At 45.3% G+C, this 15213-nt stretch overlaps 1 protein-coding gene across 1 annotated transcript in view; it reads left to right on the forward strand.

Moving 5' to 3' along the window:
- FTSH12 (FTSH protease 12) overlaps positions 1–15213 on the forward strand; it is a 208898-nt gene that overhangs the window by 44202 nt on the left and 149483 nt on the right. Inside the window, exon 2 of the mRNA XM_086801201.1 lies at positions 570–745. Within this exon, the coding sequence (XP_086657327.1) occupies positions 570–745 (176 nt within the window). The remainder of the gene's footprint in view (positions 1–569; positions 746–15213) is intronic.

Raw genomic sequence — 15213 nt, forward strand, 5'->3', positions numbered from 1 at the left:
ACCGGGACTATTGGGTGTGTGTACAGAAGATCAGTACCCACAGTTGGAAGAACTATCATGGATATGTGATAACCAATGGATTTCTATTGGAAAATCTTGTACTGTATTAGGATAATTTGGTAGTTCTTTGTCAAGGAACTACCAAGCCCCAAAGTTTGTACAGTTTTATTTCTTGTTGGATTGAACATTTTTCATTTTCAGCTTTGTGTGTGAATTTGGTTTGTGCCTGTGCGTAAATGCTCTAGAGTTTGATTACATTAATGGTTAAGAGCGACACACCCTGATCTGTCAATGAACTCTGAAATCTCATCAATATAAAAAATAAAGTAGGAGAGAGTGGGCAGCCCTGTTTGACTCCAATCCTGCTGCTGATCTGAGAGAGAGAGAGAGAGAGAGAGAGAGAGCGAGAGATGGTGGTGGGCATGGAAGTTGGGGAGGGGATTGGTTGTGTGATTAAGAGAGAGAGGTATAGAGAGAGGAGGGGACTTCGTTTTTGGAATGTGAAGCTCTTTACAGGTTCTTATAACTGATTGCAGCTTATTTCTTGTGGCTTGGCTTTATGCTTTCAGGATGTAAAAGGGTGGGATGCCCAACGGTTTGGTGCCCTGGTAGCATATATACTAGTGGCTGCAGCATCTCTACGTGGTTTGCACATTATTTTTGTCAAACCACGGATTGTCAAGCAATTGGCAAATTCATACATGGAGGCAGTCATTCCTGATCCCACCTCTCACAACCTAAAGAAGTAGGTTATTTCTTTTATGAAAGTTTTGATAGACCAATATTGTAGAATGAGATCGAGGAAAAAAAATTAAAATGAAAAGGTGTTGTAGGTGTGGTTTGCATCAGCCACATATCATGCTGAGTTGCCTATGTGTGTGTTCTCTTTGGTGCTAGCCTTCATCACAGCTGGGTCTGTCCATCTCTGGAGAAGTCATAGAAACTCAGTTCGATGGTTTATCTATGAGGATTTGTCTACTAAGGTGACATATCTTTATGTATGAAGCTGCACCTACTCTTGGGCACCGATGACGTGAGTGGGGAGGTCATAGCACATAGTCTATGTTATGCATGATGAGTTGATGATTTGAAGCTTTGTAAGTAGATTCTTGTGGAGTCAAGACTGAGACGTCTCATTCTGATATTATGCTGAGTTGTAAGATTATAACTTCAGAATAAGGAAATGTTGTGAGTCATTTTAATGTCTGAAGTCTTGATTGCTTTGTACAATATGAAATCTAGACAGCTTTAGTTTTGAGGTTTAGGCATTGTCATGGGGCTGGTGATATGGCTCCTTGAACAAACTTGTAATGTTTTCAGGTTTTGCATGTTTGCACATTGCTGTGTTAAATGGCAAAGTTTATGTTGAATGCAGGTCTATTGAAGAGCTCTTTGCATGCTTCTAGTTTAGTTAACTGATACTTGATTTGATCGAGTTTAGGGTTAGATGCATGAATTAGCATGTTTGCACATGGCTATGCTAAATGACAAAGTCTGTGTTAAATGCAGGTCAAGTGAAGAGGCTAAAGTGCAGAGTGAACCATAATGTTAAGTTTCACTTCCACGCATTGGTCTTTGGGATTTTTCAAGTGTGAGAATGGCTCCCATGACGAGAATCGGAAGAATTCTCACAATGGGAATAGCTATCATAGGACTGTTTCTTATACTGGCCGTTGTGGCGACACTGATGTTGACTTTTGGTGTGGTTCATCTGGGATGCTGCACTATCCGTTCTTTGCTCCTATAAAAAGCGCAATTCTAGCAAAAGCAAGGTTAGGCTTTGATACCAACCGGAGGACTACTAATGCAATGCAAGTGTGCACAAAGATAGAATGAGAAGGGGAAGACTTACAACACACAAGCTTATTCACAAGCATCCTATTCTAATTATTGTTTATTTTAATGGTTCTGTACATCTACTGTAGCCTATTCTCAAAAGATGTCCAAAAGATGATCTCTCTAGATCTGAGCCCAAGTATTGTTGACTCATGTCGTTTAGAAAAACTCTAGCTACATTCCAGCTCTCCAATCGCTCATAGCTAGGCTCCTCTTGGCATGACTCTTGGAATTGTGAGATACTGGAGTGAATACCACCCATACACTTCTTTGACAAGGCGAGGGGGCGTTGGATATCAATACTCCACCCTCATATTGTATTGTCTAGGCACCTGCTAGCTCATGTTTGTATGGCACCCATTATGAGGAGTAACCATGGTTGAGTAGCCCGAGCGCCTAGCATCTCCGTATTCACACGGAAGTGGCCTAGGAGAACAAAATGATTTAGAGATAGCTTGGGTTAGATTTGGCACAAGGCCAAATAGGCTACAGGCTATAGAAGCATGAGTACACCTATATGGGGCGAGTCTACACCACGGAGGGTGGCATCGGCTATGACTGCGGACATATGCGGTCATGTCATGGCCACCCCACGTAATACATTCCTATATATATACATGGCCAGCCCCTTGCTCCGCACGATTCGTTAGTCATCACGGTGAGTTTAATCCCTAGCTTCTACTAGCATGTAGCCTTTGTCTTAGCAGTTCCAGATCAACCATCAAAGCTCCCTTCACTGGAGCACAAGGGAGTGGGGCTTTGCCATCTATTGTATCACTTCAGTAATACGATATTCTTCTCTATCTTTGTTATCGTGCAATTGAAGTTTTAAAGTTTTGTGCTATGAAAGATCCTATTTCTTGTGTACATTGCATGATGTATTCTCTTACAAGGGGAGGGGGGGGGGTGGGGGGTGTCGATGAGCTATTCACCCTGATCCATGATCATATTGCCCAACATTCTCACACATGCGGTGGTCCACTTGATATCTGTCTTGTCCTCCCTTGCTGTCCGCACATGGGCGTCCACTTCCAATCAGTGTGGCTGCCCAAAACATAGCCCTTTTGGTTGACCATGTCTGTAGGGGCAGGTGTGTCACAGTACTCTTGCATGATATTCCCATGCTTCTGCAAATTGCGTGGGTAGTCCATGGGAGTAAATTCCTTCAAAACTGCATGACGGTAGTCATCCTAGTCCTCCACCACATAGTGCTTCATGTCATTTTCCACCACAGTTGTCATGTGCATCCCGCACTTGGATGCCACGTGGACATATCTGAACAAGCAGGTGCAGAACTTGGAGTGGAAACTGGTCCCTTGTGAGCCCCAGTCTGGGACAAGTCAGCGAGGGTTCCACTCTAAGCATCCAAGGTCAGGTGTGCAAGTCCCGCACATGAAGCAGTGCCGGTCCGTACTGTGAGTCACCCTCTAGAATGATGACAGGTGTTCCGGGTATTCGGCTTGTAGCCAGATGCTAGGTATCTGAGGAAGCATATAGTTGCATTTAGGAATGCATGAAGAGTAGGGATGGGACTACCCATACTGCCCTACTCTTGGACTTCCAGCGGGGGCAGCCCATGGGTCATGACGTTGGTGCATAATAGTCCCCAAAAAAAGGGCCTTTGCCCAGCTGGCCAACCCAAGAAGGGGCCAGGCTTTGGTCGGCTAGGTCATACAGCCTGGGCAGCCAGTCAGCCAGCCTATATGGCCTTGACCAGCTAGTGGGCCAGCCCAGTAGGCGATGTAACATGGGGATACATGAAAGTGACAAAATTGATGAATTATTTGTAATAAACCCACTTAACCAACAATCACAAATAATGAAAAAAAGTAGGATTTAGAGAATAGAGAAACAAGACCTCACTGAGAGCGGAATAGGCTCCTCCCCCTTTGCACGAATTTATTGAATCAAACCACGGGCACAAAGTGCCTGAATCTTTACATTAGATGAGAAGTTCTCATCAAGTGAAGAGAGAGTGCTCCAATTTATAGGTTTGAGGCTTCAGTGCTCTAGAATGGAAAGAGTAAGCTCCAAATGACAAGAAGTGGCTACTTTAATTGACAAGTGTTAAGCTAAATTGACAAGTGTGAGGTGAAATAACAAGTGCAGGGACACTTGTCCCATTCTAGATGTCACATGTCTCATTCTAGATGCCACGTCTTAATTTAAGAGGTGATTCTTCCATAACCTTCTATGCTAAAAATATCCCAACTCATAAAGAATTTGACAAAGATGCTTTAGTAAGTTTTAATTTTTGTGAAAATCTGGAGGTTTTGACGTGAACGGAATTACCATCAGAGTCTGCCAAAAATAGCAACTCTCTTAGATTCTAGGAGTCGCTTGCTTAGGGTCCATGAAGGCTTTGTTGTAAAGATTCACTTGTTCATGGTTTGTTCAAATGATTTGAGCATCTGGTTTTGCCTTCGAAACTACTCATTACTCATCTGGATTCTGGTCAATTTGACCACCCGAGTGCTAAATTCAGTCATTTGGGCATTTGGTCTATAACCACCGGCATTTGGCCAATGGCTATCTGTAAATAAAAATGAGCATTCTAGCTTAATTAGCTACTCAAAAGATATATAAATCACAATTCGTGCTCCATGAGCTATCTGGTAATCACCAACTCACATATGAAACAGTTTTGAGCAAAACAATGATCAATTTGAAGAACAAAGTAGGAGGTTGGTTACATTCCTCCTCAGAATCTGTCTTGGCCTCAAGACAATGAATGAAGTGCTTCTGGCCCGACAACTTCTTCATAAGTAGGAGGTTGGTTACATCCCTTCTCCTTAGAATCAATTTGAAGAACCAAGTAGGAGGTTGGTTACATCCCTCCTCCTTAGAATCTATCTTGGCCTCAAGACAATGAATGAAGTGCTTCTGGCTCGACAACTTCTTCATAAGTAGTGAGTATTTCAAGATAATCCTTGAAATACTCCTCTGGCATCCATTTAGCATCCATGTGAGAATAGTTTTGGAACTTAAAGAGGAATTTTCTTGTGATGTTTCTTCCTTTCTTCCTAACCATGTGGAAAATAATGTGTTCTGGTTGCAATATCTCTTCCTGTTCATCCACTTCCGGTGGTTCCTTCATAATAGGCTCCTTTGGAGGTGGTCCTACATAGGGTTTTAAAAGGTTAACATGGAAGGCATTATGAATGCTTCAATGATTTGGAAGTTGCTACATGTAACAAACAACACTAATCTTTTTGTTGACATGAAAAGGTCCATAGTTTCTAGCGGCTAATTTAGGAATTTGGTGCTGTTTTTTATCAGACTTTAATTAAACCCAATCTCCTTTCTCAAAAGTAAGAGGAGTTCTATGCTTATCAGCTGCTTTCTTCTGTTTGGCTTGAGACCTTTGTATTGCTTTGTTGACCTGAGCAAAAGCTGTTTCCATATCTTTCACGAACTCATCAGCGTGGAAAATTTCTTCTTTGGTTCTAAGTACAGGTAACAAGAGTGGCTTGGGATAAATGATCTCAAATGGAGTAGAAGTGTGTATCGTGTTATTGTAAGTATATTCCACCAATGGTAGGTACTTCTCCCATTGTACTTTGGCTTCATAGCAATAACACTTCAACATATCCAAGATGTGAGATTGGCTATCTCACTTTGTCCATCTGTTTGGGATGATAAGAAGAAGAAAAAGTCAGCTTCCTACCCATGTTATCAAAGAGAGCCCTTGAGAAAAGACAAGTAGTTCTCGGATCTTTGTCTCCCACAATGGATTGTGGCAATCCATGATGCTTAAAGATTTGCTGGATGAACAGTTTAGTCATATGCTCTGCCTTGATAGATTTCTTCACTGGAATAAAATGGGTTTGCCTGCTGAACGTGTCAATGACGGTCCATATCCCATCATTTCCATTGGCTGAATTTGGCAAATCAAAAATGAAATCCATAGCAATACTTTCTCAAGGCTAGTGGATGCAGAAGTTCAGCTGGTTTCCGTCGATCAAATTTGACCCTTTGGGCAAATCAAGCATTCCCTAATTTATTGCTCAATATCTCTTCTCATACTTGGCCAAAGGAAATACATCTCCAAGGCTTGAGTTGTGGTTAAAATACCACGATGAGCCATGTAAGGAGGAGCATGATAGTCCTCCATCACTTTAGACTTGAAATCCTTTGTCACACTTAACCTGGCTTGCATTAACATAAATCCATCCTTGATGGCATAAGAAGTCACCATTTCACCATGCTGCAATTTATCCCCCACAAGCCGAAAATCTTCATCAAAAGATACATATTCCTCATAACAATGAAATTTGTATGATAGATTATGGAGCCAGCATGTATTTGGGGCCTTCTTGACAAAGCATCAGTTGCCTTATTTTCTTTCCCAGGTGTGTGCATAATCTTAAAATGAAATTGTGCCAAATAGTTGGCCCATCTAAGACGCTTTTCAAAGATCTTCGGTTGAGATAGAAAATACCTAAGTCTTTGATGGTCGGTTTTTATAATAAACTCACCACCCAAGAGGTAATGCTTCCAAATCTTCAAAGCATGGATGACGACGAGTAACTGCATGCCCTTCTTGGTTTAAGACTGCACCAATACAATCTCCTGAAGCATCACATTCTACAATAAACAACTTTGACAAATCTGGAACAATTAATACTGGTGCTTTACTGGCAACTGCATGCCCTTCTTGGTTTAAGACTCTGCATGCCCTTCTTGGTTTAAGACTGCACCAATACAATCTCCTGAAGCATCACATTCTACAATAAACAACTTTGACAAATCTGGAACAATTAATACTGGTGCTTTACTGGCAGAAAACTTCAAAGCCTCAAAAGCTTCTTTCTCCATCTTGGCCCACCTAAACCCCACTGCTTTCTTTGTCAGATCATGCAATGGTCCCGCAACCATTGCAAACCACTTGATGAACCTTCTATAGTAAAAGCATAGTCCCAAAAAGCTTCTAATTTCATGCACACTGGTCAACGTTGGCCATTCCATAATAGCCTTGACCTTGTCTGGATCCATTCGAATCCCAACTTTGGACACTATATGGTCCAAATAATGAATTTCTGACAGGAAGAACTCACTCTTCTTGCCATTTGCATAAAGCTTGTACACTCTCAATTCTTCGAAAACAATATCCAAATGCATTTTATGCTCTTTCTCATCATCAGAATGTACTAAGATATCATTGTTGGTCATGTCCACCCGGCCACTCCCGGCTAGTTCAGGTGGGAGCCCAGCTTACTCACGAGCACTTTTTCCGTGTGGCTGGACACAGGTTTTTCCCCGTGTAAACACACTCTCGTGTGTTGGGCACTTAGCCCTAGGCTTTTTAGTACTTATTTGTACTTTCATTTCATTCATTCAACGAGTACATCTTTCCAGCTCCCTCTTGTTTCTTCTTGTGATTGAGCTTGTGTGTGTGTGTGTGTGCAGGCTACTTGCCCTCCTACCCAACATTGGTATCAGAGCTTGGTTAGGGTTAGGGTTAGGGTTAGGGTTACATATCAGAGCTAGGGTTTTCCCTTCTTGCTCTAGCTTGAGTCTACTGCACTGAACATTGCCCAAACTGCTGTGCGCCGCCTCTTTGAAGCACGTCGACTGTACTTTGTTGCTGCCCTGTGCCGCCTGTTCCCTATTCTCAAGAGTCCAGTGTAAAAGGCTTACTAAAAAGTCCTTTAATAAGACTTTCGTAAGGTTTTAAAAACCTCAAAATCGTTGACTTCGAAGCTGTTGCCGCCTTCACCTTCCGTTACTGCCACCCATCGAGCACCCCGACTGAAGCTGCTGCCTTCTGCACCTCCTTGGAACCTGTGTCGACGTGCCCTTTGCCGCCGACTGTACCTGTCCTGCACTGCCCTGCGTAGCGTGTACCTATTGCCAGACAGTGTGCCGCCGCCTGTACCTGCTGTCGACTTGTACCTGCTTACCCGACCTGTTGAAGCCGCCCAATGCACGCTCAGTAATTTGTTACTGATTTTTTTTTGGGCATTTTTGGCATTTCTTTCAAAATTCAGAAATTGCTAAAAAATTAGCAAATTTTGGGGCTTTTCACCATTGAGCCTGCAATTGCAACATTGGCACACATTGGCATTGATTTCAGCAGATTTGGTCCGTGATTGCACTAGAAATTTGGGGATTTTGCAAAAATTGACACTATTTGCAGGTCTATTAGAGACATTTGTAGGCATTTTGGGTGTTACAGGCACATTAACTTGGCATTGGGGCATTTTCCCCAATTTTTTGGCCATTACAGCATTTAGTACAGGTGACGATTGCACATTTGGAAACTTTAGCAGATTTATAGGTGCCGGTTTAGGTTTGGTCTAATTGGCTGCCTAAAAATTGGGGCTTTTCTACATTGAGCCCATTTTTGCAGCATTCGATTCATTTACCTTTAATTTTAGCGAGATTTGAGCACTTGTAGCTCTTACAGGTGTTAGCTGATTGTGTTTTTCATGACACATGTATACATTTATGGTTTGCTGTAGTATATGTATGCCATTGTGGACACTTTGATAGATTTGCATTATCATGCAGTACACTTGCTGATTTGGGACATGCATATGTATTTATTGTGGTGAAGGAGTTCCCTTTCAGTCCATTGATTATCCTGCTATTCATCTCCTGCATTCTTACAGTTTTGCTGGGCATTGCCTACTCTTGTGGTGAAGTGTGATAGATTTGCTCTCTTGTCATGGCCAACAATAACAATGACCTCTTTGGCATGCTGTCTCAAGAGGACAAGCTCAATGGGGATAACTACCCTATGTGGGCTTAAATGATGCGTCATGTATTGGTTGCCAAGAATGTATGGCTATATGTGGATGGCACTGAGGAGCATCCTCTCGCACTTGTTCCAGCGGAAGGTGAAGTGATTCCTGCTTACCCTCCTGCAGGTCCACCTCCTACCTAGCAGCAGCGTACTTGGGATGCTAGGGATGCTCAGGCCCATGCATTGATTGCTCTCTCGTGCCGCATGCATATCATTCCGCACATTTGTTGCTGCAACACCGCAAAGGGTGCTTGGGATACCTTGGCGGCGGCGTATTCAAGTTGCAATGAGGCTCGTGTAGCTTACCTTCGGAGAAAGCTTGAGATTGACCGCATGCTTGAAGGTGACTCTATCGATCAGTACCTTACACATGTGAAAGGCCTTCGAGAGCAGCTCATTAAAATTGATGAGGTCTTGACAGATGGCTATCTTGTTTAGAGAGTTTTGCGTAATTTGCCGGACTCTTATCAGACATTTGGCACCACTTTGTGGTTGTTGGCTGGCAATGTATCTAATGCGGTCACTTTCAACCTTGTGACTCTCTTGCTCGGTGAAGAGAAATCCCGTTCCAACATGAACAACATGATGTTTGCTGAGTTAGTAATGGCTGCTCTCTTTTGTGGGAATCGATCTGGGCCTAAACCTAGCCCATCAGATCCTCCCAAATCAGAGGACAAGCTTGAAAAGAAAAAGCGTTGTAATTATTGCAGGAAAACAGGGCACACCATGGAGGAATGTAGGAAGTGTATTGAGAGTGAAAAAAAGAAGAAGCTGGCATCTTCTTCCACAGGTGCAGATCAGGCCAATTTGGCTACACATGTATCAGCCTTGACTATTACATCTTCATCACCTGCAGAGATGTCTTTTGATGCTGTTGCTTTTGATGACTATGCTCTATAGTCAGTACTTCTTGGTATGCATTGTTTGGCAGATGCATTTCAGGGGGGGTTTTAATTGCCCACATGCAGTTGGTGATGCCTCATGGTCACTTATGCTTGTTGACCCTTGTGCTTGTCTATGCTAGACGCTTTCTCTTACGTGATGTCTACTGGAGATGCCTTTTATGCTGTTTTCCCTTGTAGCGAGTTGTTTCTACAAGGTTGACATTGTCACTTTCTCACATGTGATGTTTACTGGGAGTGCCTTCTACACACTTGGCCAGTGTTGGCTTGCCCTCATGGTTTTGACATGTATATTACTCATTGTGGGATTATGCATCTTTACACGTGCCATACATTCCATTGATCATGGCATCGCTGAGAGTTTACCCATCCTCTCATAGCATTGGCTGATGCCCGCCTTGAGCCCCCACTTTTTCTCCCGATTTTCAGCTTTCCCCATTGCTGAATTTTTACTTTTATCAACCCTACCATTGCTGATTTTTCATCATCGGACCCTCCATTGATGAGTTTTTCTCTTGCAGCTTACATTGCATGTCTCACAGGCATGACTTCTGGATCCTGTTGCCTTTACACATGCGTATATCTACTACATCTTCTTATGCTTATCGTTGGTGCAGTTACAGAGCTATGCTTTGCTCTCTTGTTGTCATTGATGTGGATTACATGCAGTTCAGTTTGGCATTTGGATGCTTGCCTTTAGGGGGGGTATTATGCGATGCCTCTTGATTTGATGTAGTTGATGTCCACATGATCTTTGACATACATTTCAGGTGATGCGTTTATGTACTACTGTGCTCTACCATTAGCACCATGGCATTGGGGTTTCTCATTTTCTCTGTTGTATAGTGCTTGCTTTTCCCATTGGCACTGGAGTTCATCTTTGCCATCATCGTGATCTCTCTCGATGACTCTTATTGTGGAGCATAGTGCAGGGCAACATTCGTAGCTTTTATCACCTTGCTACCCGTTCACACTGTTCACTTATGGGGGTTTGTTGTGCATGTCCACCCGGCCACTCTCGGCTAGTTCAGGTGTGAACCCAGCTTACTCACGGGCACTTTTTCCCTGTGGCTGGACACTTTTTTCCCTGTGTGAACGCACTCTTGTGTTTTGGGCACTCAGCTCTAGGCTTTTTAGTACTCATTTGTACTTTCATTTTATTCATTAAATGAATACATCTTTCTAGCTCCCTCACGTTTCTTGGTGTGCTTGAGCTCGTGTGTGTGTGTGCAGGCTAGCTACCCTCCTACCCAACAATCATCAAAGAAAGTACGTGTGAATTTTTGATGGGCTCTAAAAATTCTATCCATCATCCTATTAAATGTAGCAGGGGCATTGGTGAGACCAAAGGGTAACACAAGAAATTCGTATAGCCCAAAGGTAGTCCTGAACGCTGTTTTGTGCACATCCTCTAGAGCAATCCTTACTTGATGATTGTCACTCTTCAAGTCAATCTTGCTGAACACTTTGGATCCATCCAACCTGTCCAGGATACCGCGAGCTCCCCGAACCCTGAATCGCTTCCTCCCTCCATCATTGCGCCTCTCATTCCTCCTTCGCTGCGCCCCTCTTCCTCCATCGTTGCCTGTTCCCTTCCGCTTCTGATCCTCTCTGCCTTCGCTTCCTTCCTTCCTCGTTGCCCCCTCCTTCTTCCTCGTTTCCTTCCTATCGCTTCCTTCCTCCTCGCTGCGCCCCTCATTCCTCCTTCGCTGGGCCCCTCTTCCTCCATCGCTGCCTGCTGCTTCGCCCCCTTTCCTCCTCCGCCTCCCCTCGTTGCCTTTGCCCGCCCATTTTGCCTCCCCTCCTTTAATCGCCTCCCATCCTTCCTCCGCCTCTTCCCTTAGCGCAGTGCTGCTGTGCTGCCCCTCCCCCGCCCCTCTTCGCTTTGTGTCCAGCCTCTCCCCCTTTCTTCCCTCTTCTTTTTTTTGCTGTTCCTTTTTCCTCCCTCCTTTCCTTTCCTCCGCCTCATCGCCTTCCTCTTCCCCTTGGTTCGGATTGCTCCTCATCCGGGTTCAAATCGGCCTTTTTCTTCGATTAGCATCATGGCTATCATTCTTCCTCGGCCGGGCGAACCATTGTTTTCTCCGAAGCCGAGCTCGCGGTCCTCTATGCCGAAATTGAGAAAGACTCCAAAACGACCCTCATTGCCAAAATCTTTGGATCTCACCCGTCCCGTCTCCAGGCTCGGGATTGGGTCCTGGCGGCTCTGCCCTCCGACCTCTCTCTACAATTTCGAGATGTCAGGTTGCTTGGAAGAGGTTTCTACCAAGTGGATTTTGATTCTGAGGACGCAGCCTCAGAGGTTTTGACGTGCAGCCCTTTGCCATTGGGCCCGAGGAAGATATTCTTTCTTCCCTACTCCAGCTATTTTGACCCTGTTGAGGAAGACCGGAAGCGTTCTCTCAGATTTTGAGGTCTTCCGTGCACATATTGGCCTATGTTAGAGGCCATCGGGTTTGCCTTTGGGCTTGTTCTTCAAGTGCCCCCCCTTCACGCCTTGCCGACATCTTCTGGCCAGGTGGTCACTGCCTCCGCGGATGCTATCCCCAGGGTCATGGTTCTTGCCCGTGACATTGAGCTCTTTGAGGACTATGTTTTGCTTCCGGGCCCTTGTGGCCCTTTGAAGCAACGTATGGAGATATTTTGTAAACCTGATCAGTGCCGGGTTTGTCACCAACAGGGTCACTTTGCTCAAGATTGTCCTCGGACTCGAGGTCGCAGGAGGCCTCGTAAGCGTGCCTCTCAGGCGCCACCTCCCTTGGTTCCTTCTCGTCCTTCAGTCCGCCAGGTGTGGCGTGTTGTCTCTCACGCCCGCCCCCTTGGTGCGATTGATGGGAAGGCTTCCTCGGATCATGTACAGATAGATGATGTTTCTGGTTAGAGGGATGTGTCAGCTGATGCATCTTTGCAGAGAGATGATATTTTAGATCAGGATGACTTTGTGGAGTCCTCTCTACTAGGGGGTGATATGCAAGATGTTCAGCACAGTGGGGATCATGTATTGCTGTATTTTCAGCATGATGCCATTGCCCTTGATGCCCCGCAGGGCGAACAGGTTTTTGGTACATATGCAGGCATGGTGCCAGGGCCTTGGACAAGGGCATGTCGGGGGACTTTGCCTTGTGGATTTTCCCGTCCTCCAGCATTATGAGAGGCGCCCTCAGGCTGCCCATCGTCTTCTTAGATCGGGGGTCAAACTCTCTTCTCTTCCATGAGAATCGTCTCATGGAATGTTTAGGGCCTTGGAGGGCTTCCCACCCGTGGTAGGAAGCACCTTCTGAAGGACCAGCTTCACCCTGCTGTTACAGGAGGGTCTATGGATGTGCTTTTGTTGCAGGAACACAAATTGGATAGATCTCAGTGTGGCAAAACTGGTAAGATGCTTTCTGGCCACACCTTCTGGTCCTCGGCAGTTGGGACTAGAGGGGGTGTTTGTATTTCAGTGGCAGCATCTATTATACCTCATGTTATTGGGCACGGTGTTATCATCCCTGCTAGAGCGCAGTGGATCTTGATCATGCATGAGGGTCAGAAATTGGGAATCTTGAATATCTATGCACCTAACGTGAGAGGTGAAAGGGTGGCCTTTTGGGACACCATTACAAATGTCATTCCCCAGGTTGATCATTGGATAGTGGGAGGAGATTTTAATATGGTTGAGCAACCTTCTGACAAGAAGGGTGGACACGAAGGGGGTTTACACCCTTTGGAGTGAGCCTCATGGGAGAGGTTCACGCTTTCCTTTTTTGGCAGGGATTCCTGGACCGAGGATGACTTCCAGAGAAGGCCAAATTCCTTATCTTTCTCTTGGCATAACCGTAGGAGCGGGGATGAGAGCATCTTTGCACGTCTGGACAGGTTTTATGTGGATGATTGGTCCTTGGACAGAGGAGGCATCATTGCTATTATGCCTGGCACCACCAAATCCGATCATTGCCTCGTCGTTTTGTGTCTCAGGGAGCCTGGGGCTCGCTCGGCCTCTCCCCGTATCCGTATCCCTGACTCTCTTTATCTAGATGCTGACATTTCCCTTGAGGTCAGAGAGATATGGAGATCTTGTGACGGTGCTGATCCTCGTCATAATATTGCGCTAGCTCGAGAGGACCAGCCATCATTATCATAGCATTGCCCTGTCTAAGAAGCAGGAGGCTCAGGACAAGGAGAGAGCTATTAGGCGTAGGATTGCTGCTCTTCAGAGGGAACATGAAAAGCATCCACATGCGACTTGGATTATAGACCTCTTGACCACAGTTAGAGCAGAGCTGCAGTTGGCCATGGACAGGAGGGCTGAGGACAAGGAGAGAGCTATTAGGCGTAGGATTACTGCTCTTCAGAGGGAACATGAAAAGCATCCACATGCGACTTGGATTACAGACCTCTTGACCACAGTTAGAGCAGAGCTGCAGTTGGCCATGGACAGGAGGGCTGAGTTCGCCTTTCATGCGAATGAGGCCTTTTGGACTTAGATGGGTGGCAGATGCAACAAAGAGTTTTTTTCAGCACACCGGCCTTCCCATAGCAGGGACTCTGTGAGGTACTTGCAGGATTCAGAGGGTGAGGTTTAGATTGAGCCTGAAAAGGTGAGGGATATTGCTTCAGAATTTTATCGGTCTTTGTTGACTGCAGAGGTGTCCTCCCCTTAGAGAGACGTGGCACGGCAGAAAGTTTGGGAGTGCATGCCCAGGCTCATTACAGATGCTATGTGTTCTTCCCTGGATGCCCCTTTCTCGAAGGATGAATTCCTTCACGCTCTGCATGCTCTTTCCAATGGCTCATGCCCCGGGGATGATGGTCTTTCTCCCGCCTTCTTTATTCTTTTTTGGGATCATATTGGAGATGCTCACACTGTTGCCCTTCAGGAAATGTGGGTGTCGGGTATGATGCCTCCATACCTCACGGAGGGGCTGATTCACCTTATCCCCAAGAGTGGGGACAAGACTTACATCAAGCAATGGAGGCCCATCACCCTCCTTGGATCTGCATATAAAATCTTAGCTAAAGCCTTGAGTATAAGGTTGCAGCCGATTCTCCAAAGGACTATCCATGATACCCAGAATGGGTTCCTCCAAGGAAGGAGTATATTTGATAACATCTTTTCTTTTTGGGAAGCTGTCGAGTGGGCAAAGGCTAGTCAGCAGCCTCTTGCCATTCTTTTGCTTGATTTTGAAAAAGCTTATGACAGAGTGGATTGGGATTTTTTGGAGGGCACTAACTCACACATGGGGTTTTCCCAAAACTCGATCAGAGGTGTGTCTTGCCTATACAGGGAGGCTCATAGCACTGTTTTAGCTTGTGGGGGGCGTGGTGAGCGTTTTCAGATTTCCCGTTCAGTGAGGCGGGGCTGTCCCCTTGCCCCTTTACTGTACCTCATTGTAGCTGAGGCTATGAGCAGGTTTCTTCGGGCTGCCCCTGGTGTTGTGGGTCTCAGGCTGCCTTTATGTACAGAGGAAGAGTTATTGGACTCTGAGTTAGTAGATGACACGGTGTTGTTCCTTGAGGCTTCACATGCGTGTTTATGTGCTTTCCGGACAGCCTTGGAGGCCTTTTGTTTGGCAGCAGGAGCTACTATCAATTGGCATAAGTCAGTTGGTTTTTGGATCAGTGATTCTCCTCTTGCAGATTGGGGTACAGATGTTGGTTTTACTTGGATTGAGAGAGGATGCTCTGCTAGATACCTTGGTTGTCAGGTGGGTGTTGACATCTCCCCTGCACAACAGTTTGCTCCAG

Source organism: Cibotium barometz, chromosome 8 (assembly GCF_041138505.1).
Source record: "Cibotium barometz isolate CiBa-2024 chromosome 8, ASM4113850v1, whole genome shotgun sequence".
NCBI lineage: Eukaryota > Viridiplantae > Streptophyta > Polypodiopsida > Cyatheales > Cibotiaceae > Cibotium > Cibotium barometz.